Source organism: Loxodonta africana, chromosome 4 (assembly GCF_030014295.1).
Source record: "Loxodonta africana isolate mLoxAfr1 chromosome 4, mLoxAfr1.hap2, whole genome shotgun sequence".
Lineage (NCBI taxonomy): Eukaryota > Metazoa > Chordata > Mammalia > Proboscidea > Elephantidae > Loxodonta > Loxodonta africana.
The window spans coordinates 91,863,477-91,884,700 of NC_087345.1; the positions used below are offsets into that span (position 1 = coordinate 91,863,477).

The 21,224-nt window shown below is 40.6% G+C and overlaps 1 protein-coding gene across 3 annotated transcripts in view; it reads left to right on the forward strand.

The window, feature by feature from the left end:
• The window catches only part of CERS5 (ceramide synthase 5), a 35,049-nt gene that overhangs the window by 4,569 nt on the left and 9,256 nt on the right, over window positions 1-21,224 (forward strand). For all 3 annotated transcript variants that reach the window (XM_064284243.1, XM_064284242.1, XM_064284241.1), the window contains exons 2-4: window positions 19,478-19,583; window positions 20,223-20,353; window positions 21,032-21,089. In XM_064284243.1, coding sequence (XP_064140313.1) covers window positions 19,478-19,583; window positions 20,223-20,353; window positions 21,032-21,089 — 295 coding nt within the window. The remainder of the gene's footprint in view (window positions 1-19,477; window positions 19,584-20,222; window positions 20,354-21,031; window positions 21,090-21,224) is intronic.

The following is a 21,224-nucleotide window of genomic DNA, read 5'->3' on the forward strand; positions in this document are numbered from 1 at the left end:
GTCGGAATGGACTCAGTGGCAGTGGGTTTGGTTTTTTGGTTTCATCAGGAGGGATCAATCCCTAGAGAAGGACATCACACTTGGTATAGCAGAGGGTCAGCAAAAAAGAGGAAGACCCTCAATGAGATGGACTGATACAGTGGCTGCAACAGTGGGCTCAAACAACGATTGTGAGGATGGCGCAGGACCAGGCAGTGTTCATTCTTTTGTACTTGGGGTCGCTATGGGTTGGAACCGACTCAACAGCACCTAACGACAACAACCCCCACAAGGGTGCTGTGTACCTTATTTGCATTATTAGCAAACTATCCAATCCTCTTAGGCCACAAGCACCTCATTTGCATGGTCCCATCTAGTCATTTGGTGGGAATTACAAGACTGTGGCAGGCGAGGCCATACAAAAGCAATCCATCCTATCGCAGGCCACCCCCTGGCTTTTCTAGCCATGGTTCTTTCATCCTTGGAGGATAACTTCCCCCTCCCAATCATTTTTGCAGTCCAAAACAGTCATTAACAATTAGTCCTTCAGTAGGACAGACCTCAGAGTGAGGTTACTCAGGTACCACCCATTCAGGTCTGCTGCAGGTATCCATCTGATCTGGTCAGATTCTCAAAAAATCATCTCGGGTTTTTGTGTGAGAGACTGACTTGATTTGTAAACTTTCACTTAAAGCACAATAAAAATTATTAAAAAAAAAAAAAAGTCATCTCTTCTTCACCCTTTCTAGCCTCTGATAAAATTTAACTGCTCTGAGCCTTACAAGCAAAGTCTTTAATGAACTTTAGGTTTGGCCACTGTACTCTAGTCCCGCAGTTGTCTCCCCCTTATTCTACTCTTTCACAGTTACTGCTTCTACAATTACAGTTTTTACAATCACAGTTAACCCGGTTAACAGTCAGCACTCAGAACTGAATCATATAATCCTATCAACATCTTCCCCCACCTTCTCTTCCCCAGACTCATCAGGAAGAGAACAATCTATTCAGTGGGGATCCTCCCTTGTCCCCCTCAATAATGTAAGTATACCCATTAAAGCATGTAAGCTTTTATCTGCCCCATTTTAGATAGCCAGTGTTTAAATTGTCTGTCCCTATCCAGTATTCTGAGGAGACAAGCATGTTCCTTGATCTGAGGAATCTTCTCTTCTGGTTGGAGCTTTGAGCATCTGCATCCATAAGCAAAGTCTGGTCCAGAGCATACCATTAAATTGCAGCAGTCTACACCAGCTCATGGTGTCAGACATCTTTCTCTCCATTTGATTGGGTGCTGGTCAGCTAATCCCTAGCCTCTGTGGGCTAGGTCAGTGGGTACCAGGCATAGGCTTGGGTATCCACACATCTCCCTGCCCTTCAGATCAGCCAGTCTTTCTTTTTCTCTCTTCTCTCTCATTCGTATCCCCTGTGGGCTAGGTCAACGGACACCACCTGTAGGCTCAGGAGTCTACACAACTTGAGACCAGCCAGCCCATTCTTTCTCTCATTCCAAGCCTCTGTGGGCTAGGTCAGTGGATGCCAATGGAACATGTCCAAACTCAGACCATCTCTTCATTTCTGCACCTCTCCCACTTCCACTCATCTCATGGTACCAGGTGGTCACCTCAAGTGAGCGTACCAGGCTGTATACTCACCAGCTCCCTTTAAGTTCCAGTCCTGGGAGGGGGTTCTTCTGACGAGCGCTGACTTTCCCTAACTTGGCACATGGAATGGCAAACCACTTGCTCAAAATTCAAAAAGTAAAACGGTCAATTTTTTTCTGCAGGTCTTTTTTTCAAATGCAAATTTCTTGGCTCAGAAGATTCTAGGCGAAACTCAGGTTTTTGACCTAAGCCCCCAGTACACTATACATAGGACTACTGCATTCAAACCAACAGTCTATGTTTCCTTTGGGCAAATCCTAGTTCGTCTTTCAGCATATCCAGTCCAGTATTGGCTGAAGGCAGAGTTACATCCTCTCTGTTATCTATACCCGTTGTGGTCAAGTCGGTTCCAATTCATGGCGACCCGATCTGTAACCCAATAATCATTTCCATCATACATGTAGGTCTGTTTCAATACTAGGTAGGAGGAATATCCAGTATCCACAGTACGTTCAAATAAACATATAACCCTTTTAAAAATGTTACAGTTTCATCTTCTCCACCCCTTAACTATCTTCCCATTCATATGCCTGTGGCCTTGGGCCTGTGGCTGGGTGGAGCCAGAACACCCTGGCCTCCTCTCAGTCAACTTGTTTAACTGGCCTGGCTTTTGACCGAAGCCATGCCAGATGGAGCTTTTCTCCCCTCAGCTGCAGCATAATATCTCTTGCTTTCGTTTCAGCCATTACAGGTAACATCAAACAAAGTAACCATCTAAGAATCAAAAGTTTCACTTCCCACGCCCCCTGGTTCTTTCTCTTACAAAGTCCCATTCTTTCATGAGTCTGGAGCCATTGTAATGAATCTCACTTCTGACACCAACTGTAAAAATGGCATATTAAGGGCATCTGACCTCTTCTAACTTCACAAGGGAGAAGGAGAATCAAGATAACAAACAGCTCAAGGCTGATTCCTGTGAGGCGGAGGTCAGACATACCTCCTCTCCAACCTTTTTGCCAATTCTGATACTAGTCGTCCCTCCCATGGCACTCTACTTCTCTGTCAGGTTCGATAATTTGTTGCAGTGGTTACACAGAACTCACAGACTATACTCACAATTATGAAATTTATTAGGAAAGTCACAGGTTGCAATTCAGGAACAGGAAGGACTCAGGATCCAGTTCTTCAGTCAGGGCAGCTTTTTAGCTGTGACCACAGGCAGGCCTCTCTCTGGCCCTCAGCCTCTCTCGGCCCATCAGGCCTCCTGGGCTGGCCCAGCCTCTGCCCTACTACTCAGGTAAGCGTTACAAAGCTCTTTAGCTCTGCCAGTAAGTGCCCAGGGCACCCCACTCCTCCAGTAAGCTTAGGCCTGAAGGTGCTCAGCTTTCTCACTTTGGGTCAGCAAGCCCAGTTCTACCAACAAGTGCCTAGAGGCACCGCACCCTGCTAGCAACCCTCCTGCCTGAAGGTGCTCAGCTCTGTCTTCCCGTGGGTTGGCACATCCACTGTAACCACCCTGCTCTGTGGACCCAGAAGCCCACTGTGCCATCTTACACTGGTGTCCTGTTTCTGCTGCCACTGCCTTGCTGCCACCACTTCTTATCTTGCAGTGTCTCTGGTGTTACAGCTCTCTCTCTCTGTCTCCTGGGTCTAGGAAGTTCTCAACACAGAGTTCCCAAGTCCAAAGGACATCCTCCACTGCCATCTCTTCTTGGTGATAGTGAGGGCCTCCCTTTCAGCCTCTGAGATGGTTCTTTTTAAGCCTAGCAGGATGGCAAAACTGACCAATCCCCTTGTTAGGGTTCCATACATCTTATTTGCATGGCCCCACCCCCACAAGGGTGCCGTGCACCTTATTTGCATAGTCCTCCCCAGTCATTTGGTGGGAGTTATAAGACCATGGTGGGAAAGGCCATATAAAAGCAATCCATTGCACTACAGCTTTTCTCTCTCTTTCATACGCACACACTCAACTCCTGGTACCCTATCAAAAGATTTTTAAAAACTCCAATTTGTTTTTTAAAACTTATTTTAGTATGTTGCTGATTGAGACCTGTGGGAAAGATTGGTCCATACTCAGTGACTTAACTGGATCTTAAAGATGAAATTGTTTGCAATTTAATAATTTAGTCCCTTGAGCAGGCATTCCTTAGGGTCACGGAGGGGAGCCTGAGACAATATTCACACCATCAGAGCTATACAAACTCATTTGTTTTTAATATGGTAGTGCAGTGAGAGCATTTTATTGTCAGAAGAAAATTATTTTGTGAATTATACAGGAGATGGGTAAGGGCTTTCACCGATGCTTATTCATTATGCTGATTCCCTTTTCTCTGTTGGTCTAAAGAGCCTTCTCAATACCATTCTCTTTCACTGGGGCCAGAACAAACTCGCTGACCTGTCATGGAACTGGCAGGAAAAGAAGTGACTCATCTTCTTGTGCACGTTTCTTGACCACTCATTTCATCTTCCTCTTGCAAGCCTTGCTACCTCTGCTACATACTTTTTTTTTTTTTTTAATCCTGTTCTCCACCACTTCTGTCTAAATGGAGGAAGAAATTTTTTTCCTCTTCTGACAGGCCTGCTACCCTCCTCTCAGATCTGTGTCATCTCATAGCATTGTAGCCCAATATTAGTAGGTCCTCCAGAGAGGGGAGAGAGAGAGGCTTTGGGAAGATTGGCCACAGCTGCTAATTATAAGTAGGCCGCAAGGGAAACAGCCCATTCCTCTGCATCCCTAAAGGTATTCTGTTGGGTGTTCCTGAATTGTAAATCACAGAATTAAGTCAGGTTTGCAGATCCAGCAGAGCAAGATTGGAAAAGGTGACCACATGGCCCTGCCCTTATCTAAGAACCTACCTCTTAATAAGCTCCAGATGGTCGAAAGTCTTCTGTGCCCCCCTCTCTCTGGGGAAACTTCTTTCCCCAGCCTTTTGTGTGCAGTCTGTGTTGATGCTCTGCAGACAACCCTGAGTACTGTCATGCCTCAGGTCAGGTTCCTGGCTCTGTCCCTGGAGATGATGTATTTGTCACTGAGCAAAAACATGTCAGATATTTTTGCTTTAGCCACTTCCTGATTCAGAAATCAGGGTGTCCTAGATGATTAAAGAAGAGATTAATGAAGGGGAGGCAGCAAGTGAAATCTGTATCTTCCTTATAAAGTGGAGAGAAGGAGCTATACCTATTTTGACTTCCTCTTCAGAGGTATTTTTAGGCAAATAAAAATTTTCTTTTAAAGAATTCACTGATTTTTGGCCTGTGTATACCTGAATCCAGCCCTGCATTATCTTTAAGCGGGTTAATTGAGGTATTACTGAAAAAGGAGTTAACTATACCACTTCTAACTATTAAAAAATCGAAAGCAAGGCAGTTTTCCTTGCTTTACACAATACCAAAAACCAAACCCATTGCTGTCCAGTTGATTCTGACTCAGCGACCCTACAGGACAGAGTAGAACTGCCCCATAGGGTTTCCAAGGAGCACCTGGTAGATTCAAACTGCCAACCTTCTCCGGTTAGCAGCATGTAGCTCTTAACCACTACGCCACCAGGGTTTCTGCTTTAGACAACAGGTCTTTCTAAAAAAATTGTAGTAATAATGGGATTTTAAAATGTAGATCATTTTCTAAATGACTTAAATGACCACTTAACTAATAAACTGTTTTGAGCGATCTTCGGTTGTTAGTGCCTTCTTGACAGCGCCTTCTAGCCAAGCATTGCTCTGTAGTTATGTTCTATATTTATCTTCTCAGTCAAGTAGTTAATGATCTATAAACAGACAAGTTTGTCAAGTAGTTAAATGTACATGGAGACCTTCACAGCCCTAATAAGGCAATGATAATAATAACCCTTTATTATATCTCTTTTTGTAAATTAAGGTTTATCAGGGTTTCTTAAAAAGGTTATACCTTTGTAAAAATGGTGTTCGGGTCGTCTGACCTCCTCTAACTGCATGAGTAGGGAGGAGAGAATCACCATCAACATCAGCCCAAGGCTGATTCCTATCACACAGAGGCCAAACATGCCTCCTCTCTCCAAATTTTTTAACAGTCCTGACACCAGCCATCCCTCCCACAGCACTCTATACTTCTCTGCTGGGTTTGATATTTTGTTGCAGGGGCTAAACAGAAACCACAGAGCATACTCACAGTTATGGGTTTATTAGGGAAGTAATAGCTTACAATTCAGGATCAGGAACGACTCAGATTCACTTCTTCAGACAGGACAGCGCGTTAGCTGTGCCCGCAGGCTTGGCCCCTGGGCCCCTCGGGCTGGCCTGTGCCCTGCTCAGTCATGTACTACAAAGCTGGTTAGTTCCCTGATAAATGCCCAGAGGCACCCCACTCCACCAGGAAGCCTCTTGCTCAAAGGCACTCAGCTCTCTCACTCCGTGGGTTGGCAAGCCTATCGTAACCGCCTTGCTCTCTGGGCTGGAAAGCCTACTACTCTGTCTCGTGCTGGTCTCCTGGTTCTGCTGCCGCCATTTCTCTGCTACTGCTTCTCGACATCTTGCACTATGTCCAGTGTTACAGCTGCCTCACTTGCTCTCTCTTTCTCTCTCTCTCCGTCTCCTAGGTCTAGGAGGTTCTCAGCACAGGGACCCCAGGTCCAAAGAACATGCTCCACTCCTTGATGGTAGTGAGGTCCTACCTTTCTGCCAATGGGATGGCTCTCTTTTTTAAGCCTAGCAGATGGCAAAACTGACCAGTCCCCTCATTAGGGTGCTATATACTTTATTTGCATGGTCCCAACCCCCACAAGGGTGTCAGGCACCTTATGTGCATTAGGAAGCTATCTAATCCCCTCATTTGCATAGGCCCACACAGGCATTTGGTGGGAGTCACAAGACCGTGGCAAGAAAGGCCATATAAAAGTGATCAATCATACTGCATCCTTGTAGTCTTTAGCTTTTGGGTAGTGATAGCATTCATAAGAAGTCTCAATTATAGGCACAGAGAGCATCAGACTAAATCAGATGTTGTGGTTGTGTTTAATTCTTCTTGGGAAATTCTCTGGTTATAGACCGAAATTGGTTAACTTGAATGTCTACTGATTCCCCAGAAATCAATGACCACTTTCTGCATTTGATAAACATGAGCCAGTAGATTATCTTATGACCCAAGAGGACAGGCTGAGTTCAATTTCTTCCTTACAGGTGCCACAGATTCTTGAGACATTTCACCTTTTAGTTGAGGATTAAGTTTTTACCTATTACTTCAGTTGTTCATTTTCAATGATTACGTATTGAGAGCTTGGTATATACCAGATATCAGACTACATGCCAAAAATAAAAAGGTCAACAAGTCATGCTTTCTGCCCTTGGGGAGAAAGGCAAGAAAATCATTGGTTAAAACACAGTGTAGTAAGTGTATGCACAGGACATTATCAGAGTTTGGAGGAGGTAGATCCAGTTTTTTTTACAGTTGTTAATTAAAATGTAGGTTTAGTATCTTGCTGACAAACGGTTGTTTCTTAGACCACAAAGAATAATGAAAACTTAAGAAATTTTGTTAACCTTTTTCCTCGAGTCCACTTCTTGTTTGGTGTGTGTGTTTCTATTTTAAGCAAATGCATTAAATTGTATAATCACTCATCCATCTTAAAAAGATAAATGTGTTTAATGAAATGAATGAATTGAGGGGTTGTGTCTTTTATCCTACCACTTTGGTGTAAATTCACTTTAGTATTCCTTTCAATAGAACTCTCCTAGTACGCTAAAATGCTTGGATTTACAAAAATTATATACTCTATATACATTCCATGAGGAAAATATCTATTACAGTAGATTCTTTTGCTTCTGTCTAGATTGTCTCAATTATTGTTTCAGGTTTCATCATTTTTTTTTTTTCCGGATAATTTCTATATTTACTTTTCTTTACCTACTGTGATAGTAGATTTATGTTGAAGTCATAGATAGATAGCTGCCATGGAGTCAGTTCTGACTCATGAAAGCCTTATGTACAACAGAATGAAATGTTGCCCGGTCCTGGGTCATCCTCATGATCACCAGCATGTTAAAGTCCGTCGTTGTGGCTATTGTGTTAATCCATCTCGCCAATGGTCTCCCTCACACTTGCTGACCCTCTACTTCACCAAACATGATGTCCTTCTCCAGCAATTGGTCCCTCCTGATGACATGTCCAAAGCAAGCAAGTCAGATAGTGTTCTGTTGTGATCCATAAGATTTTCATTGGCTAATTTTCAGAATAGATTGACAGCCTTTCTTCTTTGTCTTAGTCTGGAAGCTCCACTGAAACTTGTTCACCATGGGAGACCATGCTGGTATTTGAAATACGAGTGGCAGAGCTTCCAGCATCACAGCAACACGCAATCGACCACAGTACAACAAGCTGACAGACAGGTAGTGAAGTCAAGGAGCTAGATAAAGTGAATGATCTCAGAAACATTTGTCGAGGCACAGCCGGTATTTGGAGAGAAACAGTTTCACTGTTGAATGGAACTGTTATACAGCAAGATCTGAACTACCCTGCTCTTTGGGGATGACTTTCAGATACAGATCTCTTTAGGGCTTGCCTCCTTCACTAGATTGGGTGTATCTAATGCAATGCTTTGTACATATTAGCTATTCAATAAATGTTAATTGAATAAATGACTCTGGAGCCTACCTCTGCTTGAAACATTGTGACCACAGTGCAGTAGCTCCCTTCTTGACTCCTGAAATTCTTATGCTTTTAGTCTCAGGATTCCTTTATTCTCTTAAAAATTATTGAAAACTTCAAAAATTTTTGTTTATGTGAAAGAAGACATTCAGGTAGCTAACAGATACGTGAGGAAGTGCTCACAATCATTAGCCATTGGAGAAATGCAGATCAAAACTACCGTGAGATTCCATCTCACTCCACTAAGGCTGGCATTAATCCAAAAAACAAAATAATAAATGTTGAAGAGGTTGTGGAGAGACTGGAACTCTTATACACAGCTGTTGGGAATATAAAATTGTACAACCACTTTGGAAATTGATTGGCACTTCCTTAAAAAGCTAGAAATGGAACTACTGTACAATCCAGCAATCCCACTCCTTGGAATATATCCTAGAGAAATAAGAGCCTTTACACGAACAGATATATGCACACCCATGTTCATTGCAGCACTGTTTACAGTAGCAAAAAGATGGAAGCAATCAAGGTACCCATCAACAGGTAAAAGGATAAATAAATTATGGCATATTCACACAATGGAATACTACGCATCGATAAAGAACAGTGATGAATCTGTGAAACATTTCATAACATGAAGGAATCTGGAAGGCATTATGCTGAGTGAGATTAGTTGCAAAAGGACAAATATTGTATAAGACCACTATTAGAAGAACTCGAGAAATAGTTTAAACAGAGAAGGAAATATTCTTTGATGGTTATGAGAAGGGGGAGAGAGGAGGGTATTCAGTAATTAGGTAGTAGATAAGAACTACTTTAGGTGAAGGGAAAGACAACACACAACACAGGCGAGGTCAGCACAACTGGACTCAACCAAAAAAGCAAAGCAGTTTCCTGAATAAACTGAATGCCTTGAAGGCCAGCGTAGCAGAGGTGGGGTTTTGGGGACCATGGCTTCAGGGGACATCTAAGTCAATTGGTATAATAAAATCTATTAAAAAAAATTCTGCATCCCACTTTGGAGAGTGGTGTCTGGGGTCTTAAATGCTAGCAAGCGGCCATCTAAGATGCATCAATTGGTTTCAACCCACCTGGACCAAAGGAGAATGAACACCAAGGACACAAGGTAATTATGAGCCCAAGAGACAGAAAGGGCCACATGAACCAGAGACTACATCATCCTGAGACCAGAAAAACTAGATGGTGCCCGGCTACAACCGATGACTGCCCTGGCAGGGAATGCAGCAGAGAACCCCTGAGGGAGCAGGAGAGTAGTGGGATGCAGACCCCAAATTCTCATAAAAAGATAAGACTTAATGGTCTAACTGAGACTAGAAGGACCCCGGTGGTCATGGCCCCCAGACCTTCTGTTAGCCCAGGACAGGAACCATTCCCAAAGTCAACTCTTCAGACGGGGATTGGACTGGACAATGGGATAGAAACAGATGCTGGTGAAGAATGAGCTTCTTGGATCAAGTAGATACTTGAGACTATGTTGGCATCTCCTATCTGGAGGGGAGATAAGAGGGCAGAGGGGGTCAGAAGCTGGAGGAGTAGACACGAAAAAAGAGTGGAGGGAAGGAGTGGGCTGTCTCATTACGGGGAGAGCAATTAGGAGTATATAGGAAGATGTATATAAATTTTTGTATGAGGGACTGACCTGATTTGTAAACTTCCACTTAAAGCACAATAAAATTCAAAAAAAATTTTTTTTTGTTTATATGGATTACATTTGTCAATACTACTGTATTAGAAGTTAAGACCGAAAAATTTTTTTTAATATGTCATTATTAAATCATTTAGAAATAATGATATTGGGAAAGAATAGGGAGTTACTGCTTAAGGGGTACTAAGTTTCTGCTTGGAGTGATAAAATAATTTTGGAAGTAGAAGTTGTTTTTAGTTGCACAATATGATAAATATACTTAATATTGAATTGTATAGTTTTGTTATATATATTTTACCACACTAAAATCAAAATGATAAACTCATTATATGTAAGATGACTTTTTCATAAAACATAACTTATTTACAAAAAGGTTAGTGACAAGAATGGCATTGTTTTTACTTGTTACACTTTTGCAGATCTCTTTATTGTCTGGCTTAATAGAAGACAGCTGGGTTCTCATATCTGTTTCTGCATTTAGTCTGTTCTATTATGTTGATTTTATTGAAGAGCTTGGAGAAAATATGGCCTTACACAGATAGGTAATAGGAAAAGGGAAAACATCATAAACACCCTGAAAGGGTCTCAGGGATTCCCAGCTGTTCTGCAACCACACTTTGAGAACCACTGCTCTGTAGAAACTAAAATATTCATTGGCTACTGTACAATAAAACTGCAAGTTGTTCTTAAATTAGTTTGTGTCTGTCTGAAGCACTTTGACATACTCCAAGTAATACTTATTATCTCAGGACATCTTTCCCTTATATAGAATGAGGTAAGATATAAGCAAGATGCTGATCCTTCTTTCTCATCACAGTACCTAGGTTCATCAGATGGCACAAAGCATCGGTCATGTTAATTCTTTAAGCCAGGTAAAAGGTCTAGGTGAAGATAACTTTGCTGCAAATGGGGAAGGTGTGAAGAATAATCTAGTGTAATTCCACAGTGTGTGCCTTTGTCGTGGTTTAGCACAGTATGTGTCATAGCCTTTTCTGTTAGTCTGTTTCTGCTTTGTTTTAAGAACAAATTTGCCAGCTTTTTAAATGATCCTCAAAGGAAACTGCAAAGATTACTTGTACACAGACCATGCAAGGAATGTTGGGTTTCGTACAGGTGTCCTTGTACATGACAAATCCTGTCCTCTCTTTTTTTCCCCCCAAGTTTTTTTGTTGAAAATATCGTAGCAAAATACACACCAATTTCTAACGGTACAATTCAGTGACATTGATTACATTCTTCAAGTTGTGTAGCCATTCTCACCCTCCATCTCCAAATTGTTCTTCCTCCATTAACATAAACTCACTGCCCCCTAAGCTTCCTATCTGACCTTTCAAATTGTTCTTGTCAATTTGATCCCATATAAATCTTCAGAAGAGCACAATACTGTAAAAATGGCATGGTGTCAGACCTTGTTTAACTTCACAAGGAGGAGGAGAGAGAATCAAGCTCATCAGCCCAAGGCAGATTCCTGTGAGCTGAAAGTCAGGCACACCTCCTCTCTCCAGCCTTTTTACCAATTTTGACACCAGCTATCCCTTCCACGGCACTCTTTTTCTCTGCTGAGTTTGATAATTTGTTGCAATGGCCACATAGAACTCACTGACTATACTCATAATTATGGGGTTTATTAGGGAAGCAACAGGTGACAGTTCAGGAACGACTCAGGGTAAAGTGCTTCAGACAGGACCGCTTCTTGGCTGTGCCCACAGGCAGGCCTCTCTCTCGACTCTCAGCCCCTCGGCTCCTACCCTTCTTGGGCAAGTATTAACAAAACTCTTTAGCTCCTCCAACAAGTGCCCAGAGGCACCCCTCTCTGTCAAGAAGCCTCCTGCCCAAACGCTCTCAGCTCTCTCGCTTTGTGGGCCAGGAAGCCTACCATGCCATCTTGCTCCAGTCTCCTGATTCTGCTGCCACCATTTCTCGGCCGTTGGACTCTGCTGTGTTTGCTGCCACGTCTCACTGCTGCCAGGCCATCTCTTGCTGTCTTCAGTGTTACAGATCTCTGTTACAAATCTCTGTTTCCTGGAGCTAGGAGGTTAACAGCACAGGGACCTCAAGTCCAAAAGATGTGGTCTGCTCCTGGCTCTTGAGGCTCTTCCTAGTCTCTGGGATTGGCTCATTTTAAGCCTAGTGAAATGGGAAAACTGACCAATCCCCTTGTTAAGGTTCCATACACCTTATTTGCATGGTCCCGTCCCCAGAAGGGTTACATGCACCTTATCTGCGTAGTTTTACCCAGTCATTTTGTGGGAGTCACAAGACCATGGGTAGAAGGGCCATATTAAGGAATTCACTGCATCACAGATGCTCAAGGCAAACATTCTTTAGTAATTAAAAAAAAAAAAAAAATTTTTTTTTTTTTTGTTTAGTTTAAAGAAAGACTTCAGGGGATGTTTTTAGTTTAAAGATTGCCTCAAGGCAACAGTTTCAGGGGCTCACCCAGCCTCCATGCTTCAAAAAGTCTGGATTCATTGAGCATTTAGAATTCTGTTCCACACTTTTCCCCCTTTTGATCAGGACAAAGCCTATCGTTTTAAGAATTTATTCGGATTCCTGACTTTCTGGCACCAAAGGGGCTGGATGAACCCCTGAAATTATTGCCCTAAGATAATCTTTAAAAATTTAAACTAAAAATATCCCTGAAGTCTTCTTAAAACCAAACAGTTTAACTAGTAAAATATGTCTGCCTTGAGCATTTTTCTCTTTAAGAACTATCTATATGGGATCAAAGTGACAACAACAACTGGAATGATTAGATGGGAGCTTTAGGGGGTAGTAGTTTGTGTTAATGGGGGAAGGACAAGTCAGAAAAGGAGGGTGAGAATGGTTGCACAACTCGAAGACTAATCAGTGTCTCTTAATTGTATACGTAGAAATGGTTGAATTGGTGTATGTTTTGCTGGGTATATTCTCAACAACAACAACAAAATTAAAAAAAAAAAGAATTTACTCAGAAAAATTCATTGGCGTGGATGCATATATAATAGGGAGTATAAGAACAAGGAATGTCTGGGCGTCACCAACACATAAACAGTATTAATATAATTTTATAGTTCTTAAACTTTGTGTTTTGAGGATCCTTTTTCACTCCTAAAAAGTATTGAGAAGTCCAAAGACCTTTTGTTTATGTGGGTTATAGCTATCAATAATTACCATATTTAAAATTAAAATTGAGAAATTTAAAAATGTATTTATTAATTTAAGAATAACAACACATCCATTATATGTTAACGTAAATAACATGTTTCTGAAAAAATATTTTTCAAAAAAAATATTTAGTGAGAAGAATAGCATTGATTTTACATTTTTGCAATTCTGTTTAATGTCTGGCCTAATAGAAGACAGCTGGATTCTCCTATCTGGCTCCTGCTTTCAGTCTCTCGTGATACATTGTTTTGTTAAAAGTATAATGAAGAAAAGCTGGCCCCACATAGTGTCACTGAAAACCCACTGCTGTCGAGTCTGTTGAGACTCATAGCAACCGTTAAGGACAGAGTAGAGCTGCCCCATAGGGTTTCCAAGGCTGTAATGTTTATGGAAGCAGACTCCCACATCTTTCTCCCACAGAGCGGCTGGTGGGTTCCGAACTACCAACCTTCCTTTTAGCAGCCAAGTACTTAACCACTGCACTACCAGGGCTCCTTTGTCACTAAAAAGAGGGAAATATTTTAATAGCTCTTTGAGATAACTTGATGATTCTTCTTTGATGCTACACCAAAACACAACAAATAGTTTCTTAAAGGTTAGTTGCAATGTGGAATCTGAAACCACATTAATGAGTTTTGATTCCCTTTTTGTTCTGTCAAGGCTGTCTTGCACTGTGAATGGACACCATGTATCGGTCATTTGGAAAATACTGGTCCATTGAGTTATACAGATCTTCCAAATTTCATTTCATTATGCAATATTTTTTAGAAAATACTAGTTAATCTTATCGTAACCAATCTCATTAGAAAAATCTTGTTAGTATTGAGAAGTTGTCAAGCTCGCAGGTGGATATAAACTTTCTAAGATTCTAATTTCACTTGAAAGTTTGAATTTTGTCATTGCAACAAATGCTACAAATTGTCTTCCTTGAAGTGACAGGCTCATGTCATTCGTTTTTGACAAAATGTTTGCAAAATACCCAGATCTGAATAACCTTAGTTTGTCTGCCAGTCGTTCTTGCAGGTAAAAATGGTGTTGTATGGAAAAAGTGACTTAGTTCAGCTCACAACTTAAACAGTCGCACAGGTGTCTTTCCTTGAGACAACCATGTGTTTTGGTATGAGCAGAAGTGCTTTATGTGTACTTCCCATTTCATCACAGAACACTTTTTTAAATGTACTCAAGGTTTGAGATTTAATAAAACTAATAATTTGTACTGCTTCATCAAACACATTCTTAAAGTGAAACTGGCTTTTTTTTTTTTTAACTGGGAAGACATAGAAGTAAAGAATATAATATCTATTAGTACAGTTTGGTACCATTCCCTTGATTTGTGCTAAAGTGCTATAAGTTTTACCCACCATTGCTTTGTACAATGATTGCAAATGTCAACACAGTTTAAAAAAAAAAAAAGGCAAATAATGTCTTAATATTATTATGGAAATAGTTTGGATTTTGTGGACCCCCTGGGAATATCTTAGGGACTCTGAGGGGTTCCCAGACCATACTTTGAGACCCTCCGTTATAAATGAATGAAATCACCTGGGGTGAGAAAAGAACCTGCATATAACCCTTAGGAAACACCATCTTTTAGGAAAAGGCAGAGGAAACAAAACCAAAAAGAAATGTGACTTGGCTTACTAAGAACACAGTTGTAAGGGGAGAGGACTTTCTGAATCTGTTTCCTGTGATGCTGCATTTGCCTTTGGGGGCATATGTCTGAGGAGAGGGTTTTCAAATGCTGCTTTTCTACTTAAGAATTCTCTGAGCAGAGTTTTTTGGAAACTCAGAATCTTGATTTCAGTGTCTCAGTTATCTTCTCTCCTTGACTCTGTGTGTGTATATGTGTACTGTGTGTGTGTATTGTGTGTGGTGAGTAGCAATCAGTTTCAGATAATGAAGTTATTCGATATGCTTCCTTTAACAATACACCAGCCTTGTCAGTCTGTATACACCCTTTTTCTTTTTATTATATATTCCTCCTCTTCATCCCGTACCTATTTCAGTTTCTTTGATAGTAATTGGTCTTTTTATATCTATTTTGGCACTTTGTAATTTTCCAGAAATTGATATAAGCCAGTGCTTCCCAACCTCATCATAGTATTTGCTTTACACAGTAGGGTAATGTGCCAGAAGCTACAAACTGACAGTGTCTGGCTGCCCCAGGTCCCATGGACTTCCCTGAGGGCTAAGAAGATCAATAACTCAGCATAAGTATAGTCAGTCCATTTACTTGCCATGATATATCAGTTGAGAAGCTTGATCTAGACTTTCAGATTTATTTGTGTATTTTTCATATCAATTATGTTGCAATGAAATACAAAGATAGAATTGTTGGTAAATCCCTTGTCTTTTGTATGAAAAAGCAAAGTAGTAGATAATTTCATCTTAATTAACCCAGGCTTAGGTCAGCTGCTGCCATGCATCTGGAGGGCAGGAAAAGGGCAGAATGAAATGATCCCTACAAAGCAAGACAGATGTATTACCATCAGGTTGGGTCACTAGACTCATACTGCTGTGGCCAATAGAAAGGAGTAGTTTTCCTTTATATACCACTAAATGCCTATTTATTCCAGCCTACTTTTTTTTTATAGGCAAAAAAAAAAAATTTTTTTATATAGGCAAAGGGAAGTCTGGTCTGATAAACTATTCTAAAACTTGAGTAGCAAATTGATCCCAAAGAGGACAGAAAATCACAAGATAAATTTGATTTCTTAATATCTTACAGCACAGCAGCAGTTTTCAAACTGTGACCTTGGGGCTCCTTTATATTCTGAAAAATTATCAAGGCCCTTAAAGAGTTTTTGTTTCTATGGATAATATTTATCAATGTTTACTGTCTTGGAAATTAAAATGGAAAAATTTTAGTATGTATTTATTAATTCATTAAAAATAACAAAACTGAATACATGTTAATATAACTAACACTTTTATGAAAAATAACTATTTTCTAAAGCAAAAAATTATTTTTTTGCAAATCTCTTTAATACCTGGCAACTTATTTTCATATCACCTTCTGCATTCACTCTGTTCTAGTGTCTCATGTCATATAACTTCTGGAAGATTCCACTGTACACTCATGAAAGGATGAGAGAAAGAAAAGAATTATTATAAAATAATAGAAGTTTTATGAAAATAGTTTTGACCTTGCAGACCTGAAAGGGCCTTGGGGGACCCTCAGGGGTCTCCAGACCACACTGTGAGAAGTGCCAATCTAGCAGAAAGGATGGGTGTTAGACTCCTTGTTTGGAGTTTTGTCAGTCTGTTGCTAGGTGTCATCAAGTTGGTTCCAACGCATAGCGACCCTATGTACAACAGAAGGAAGTGCTGCCCGATTCTGCACCATCCTCACAGTCGTTGCTATGTTTGAGCCCATTGTTGTAGCCACTGTATCAATCCATCTCATTGAGGGTCTTCCTCTTTTTTGCTGACCCTCTGCTTTACCAAGCATGATGTCCTTCTCCAGGGACTGGTCCCTCCTAATAACATGTCCAAAGTACATGAGATTAAGTCTTGCCATCCTCGCTCCTAAAGAACATTCTGGCCGTACATCTTCCAAGACAGATTTGTTTGTTCATCTGGCAGTCCATGGTATATTCAATATTCTTTGCCAACACCATAATTCTAATGTCTCAACTGAGTGCATCAAATCAACCTAGATACCTATTGTATATAAAAAAAAAAAAAAAACCCATTGCCATTGAGTCGATTCCAACTCATAGCAACCCTATCGGACGGAGTAGAACTGCCCCATAGAGTTTCCAATGAGCGCCTGGTGGATTTGAACTGCCAACCTCTTGGTTAGCAGCTGTGGCACTTAACCACTATGCCACCAGGGTTTCCAACTATTGTATAGGTTATACAAATGCCAGTTGAATGATGTAGAATAAATATGCAGTTAATCCTGGACTTTCTCGAAGTTCTGATTTCAGATAATTTTCCTTTCTTTGTTAATTCATTAAGTGCTTAACTAAACCTACATATTTAAATTTTATCACAATTAGAAAAAAATTATTTTCAGATCACGTCCTTATTTTTTGTTTGGGAAATGTAAAGATTTATGTCAGCATAAAATAAATGCTCAGTTAAATATTTGTAAAATAAATAAATGTTCTTAGGGTCTGTACAGCTGGAACTGACTGGATGCCAATAGCTTTATGTCTTTCACTGAACTCTGAACTAATGAGGGTGGGATGTGAACTAATAACAACTCTAGGATATTAAGTCCACTCCAAGGCTTCACCCAGGTAGGCAGAGTACAGACCTGCCCTTGTTGGATGAGAGGAGATTTCTTGCTCTTCTCACCTTCAGTTAGCGGTACCAGAGAGTACCCAGACTGGAATAATCTATTTCTAGTGAAAATAATAATAGCTACCTTTTAATTAATGTTTACCAAGTATCAGGTACTGGGCTAGGCACTTTGACATGCATCATGTCATTTCATCTTTAAAACTACCTTGTGAGGTAGATATTATTATCCGTATTCTTTAGGTGAGTAACTTTCACAGGATCTCTCAGCTAGTAAAAATCTGACTCTAGTACCTGAGTTTTAATTTAATCACAAAAGTGCCTCTAGATTGAAGAGGCTGGTCCAGGCATAAGAGTAGGAATTGGAAAGGCTGTTTTCTGCTTTTGTATCTTTATACAATTATTTGGGTGAGAAGAGACAGATTCAGGGTTTTTTGTTTGTTTTTAAATCTCTGATATGGCATCAAATCAACAGCAAAGAGTGACTGCCGTAGTTACTCTTCTGGAGGCCAATCAATCCTGGGTGCAAACTAAGCTCCAAAAGAGCAAGAGCGGGATTCACTACATCTGTCATTTGCCAGTTACTGAGCAACTACTGAGTGCAGGACTTTGCTGAATACAAAAGCAGTACATTATCTGTGTTCACAAGAAGTTTAAACTTGAGTTAGGGGTTAAAACATTGAAACGCAGAAGAAAGTATCAGTAAGCGTAAATTAAGGTATCTACTAACATTGACCTTTGAATGGAACTATTGTACAATCTCTGTAAATGTGGTTCCCTTTTAGAGGTTACAGATATGGCTGACTTTGTCATCTGAATAAATGTTTCTCTGTGGCTAGGGAACTTTGGTGATAAGAGTAAAAGAAGTTTTCATAGGAGAAGATAATAAAGTTTCTTATTCTCAGTTCCTCCCTTACAGATAGTAAATTCTGGATTCAAATGCAGATGAAGAAAATAGGTCAGGAGCAAGCCATCTTATGCCTTCTAGTCATATTTTCATCATGGAACTCCATAAAATGCTAAAAGGGCTAAAACTGGTTTTGACTTGCAGAACTTTTCCTAGATCTGGTGCTCACAAAAATCTCTGGTTGTGGGGAAAAGTGGGATCTCTCATGAAGAACCAAGGAATGGTTCCTCAATTTTCAAAGATCCAAAAGTTAGGAATTTATTACGATCAATGACAGTATCATAAAATCTTAGGTATAGAGAAAAATCTTAGAAATCATCTAGTATAACCACTTCTTTTAGATGATGAAACTGAGACCCAAGAAGTTGCTTGACCGAGTTTATACTACTTATTAGTGGTAGATCTGGGACTAGAATTTATTGCTAATAGGTAATTTTCTCCTCACCCTTTCCCAAAACTGCCCCCTTTGAGTTTCCAAGGAGCCCCTGGCGGATTCAAACTGCCGACCCTTTGGTTAACAGCCGTAGCACTTCCCAGCTTCCTGATTTCTCTCTTCAGGACAACTGAAAGTTCTAAGTATTTCTGTAGTCTTTTCATTAGGTAGGAAGATGACCATGATCTAGGATATCTGTACTTAGGAAGTGTTCACTCTCTGTTCTGCTTTTCCCTCCAATTAAGGCCTTCTTGATATTTCAAAGTAAGAAAAACTACCATTTATCAAGTACCTCTCATGTGCCAGGGTCTTTCATATACAGCATCTAATTGAACACTTACATGATTCTTCTGATGTAGACTAGTGCCTCTCACGTTTTAATGGGTAGATAAATCACCCAGGGATCTTGTTAAAATACAGATTATGATTTGATAGGTGTAGGATGAGGCTCAAGATTTTGCATTTCTAATAAGCTTCCAGGAAATGTCAATAATGCCCTTGGTCGGTAGGTCATATGTTGAGTAGCAAGGTTGTTGATATTATAGATGAGAAAAACTGAGGCTCAGACAGATTAAATAACTTGCCCAAATTCATACAGGCATTAAATTGTAGAATAATAATTGGATCTAGATCTTTCTGACTCTAAAGCTCAAGATGTGATAAAGAAGCCAGGGAAAAATAGAGAGTTTATGTTTCAACATGTCTTAAACACCTCAGTTATCAAGTGAGTCAATTGGCAGAGTCCGGCCGGGACCAAATCAAAAAGTCCTGCCTTCCAGCCCAACATTTCCCCTTTTCCTCCTGTCAGTTCCCTAATCAGGGTCTTTACTTCACACTTAGCAAACCATATATAGAATTGGCCGTTGGGTTTTCTCCCTTACAGGTTTATTGCCAAACCCTGTGCTCTCCATGTTGGCATCCAGGACAGTGGTCCTTATGAGGCCCAATCTAATGCCATCCTTGAAAAGGTGTTCATATCTATTACCAAGGTAAGTGGGCAAGGAAACAGAGGAAAATTCACGTGAAGGATTGCCCCATATGGTAGGGGAGGATGGAAAGCAAGTATTTATGGATTTAAGGATAAGAATAGGATGGGATTCTCTTTCACATTTGGGTCATTCATATAGCTATAAGGAGAACTTTATCCCCTCAGGGAGATACCTTTGGCCCAGGGTCCCTAAATAAGTCAAGCTCACATACCTTTTGCGTTTTAGGCACACCATCCCACCCTGCCACCTCCCCCTACCACCCACACACCCGCAAACATGTTTCTTGATTTTTTTTTCCCTCTTACTCCAGCTTCTGTCATTGCCTAGTTGTATAAAAAAGATGGAGATGGTCCTGGTAGTCCTTGCAACTTGAGTTTTTAATATCCGTTTTTACTCAGCTTGGGCTGGAGGGAGAAAACCAAACAAGGATGTATATAGGTGAGCAGTAAAGGTCCTAGTGTATGAAATGGGACTTTTCTTACAAAAAATGACTTTGGGATGAAACCTGGCAACATACACATCACTTGAGCCACTGTGGTTATAGTGGTTATAGCCCCTTTGCCAGTCAGGTAGTCACAGGGATTTAATGAGAGGCTTGAGGGGAAAGAGAACACTCTGACTCTGGCCATACATCTGCAGTATCCTGATGAGAAAAGGCTGGAGGGCCTGTCAAAGCAACTGGATTGGGATGTCCGAAAAATCCAATGCTGGTTTCGCCATCGGAGGAATCAGGACAAGCCCCCAACGCTCACTAAATTCTGCGAAAGCATGTAGGTGTGCAGAGGCAGGTGGGAAGAGGAGGAGGAGGGTGGGGCTGTGACTGGACTGAGGTTTTCCGTTTAGAAGTCACTTCTATTGTTAGGATGACTGTCACTGGATGTGAGGGTTAACTCAGTCTATTACAGGAAGAGAACTGGAAGGTTGGTCACCCCTAGTTTCTTGGACATGCTTGCCACTAAGCTAAGCATAATTCCATTTTGTCCCCCTTTCCCAAATGGATTGGGAGAGAATTCCTATAATTGCATTTATGTAGGTAGATATACACACCTTGTACACCTTGAAAGAGATAGTACTACCATTTTGGTGGGGAACATCCCTTTTTGGGGAAATACTATATGTCATTTCATTGAGTTTTTACTGGTTACCCTCTAAAAACAGCACCGTATTGGACGTTGTCATGCAGAGAAATAGATTAGACACTATCATCAGGGAATCTGATAGAAAGCCGGACAAGTATATGATTAAAGTCATTATACATTTGTGGCGATGTATGTTAAATGACTCTCTCTTTGGCTTTTTAGGTAACAGTATTTGTCCTTATTCAGGGAACTTATCCTGTTTCTCACCAGTAACTGTCTTACCCCCTAGTATGCTACCTTGACTTCCCTAGCCTCAGAGATTTTCTTTTGAGTGACACTTGTCTAACCTCTATTCTTTCTCCCATCCAGGTGGAGATTCACTTTTTATTTATGTATATTCTGCTACGGAATTAGATTTCTGTGGTCGGTGAGTCTGAACTTTCTCTGGTCCCTTGGTTGGGTTCTAATCCTGCCTAGGTCTCTAGAGTTAAGAGTTGAATACCTTTTGTTTTTGTTGTTGAATATGTTTAGACCTTTATTTTCCCCTAAATTTTTTTTTTTT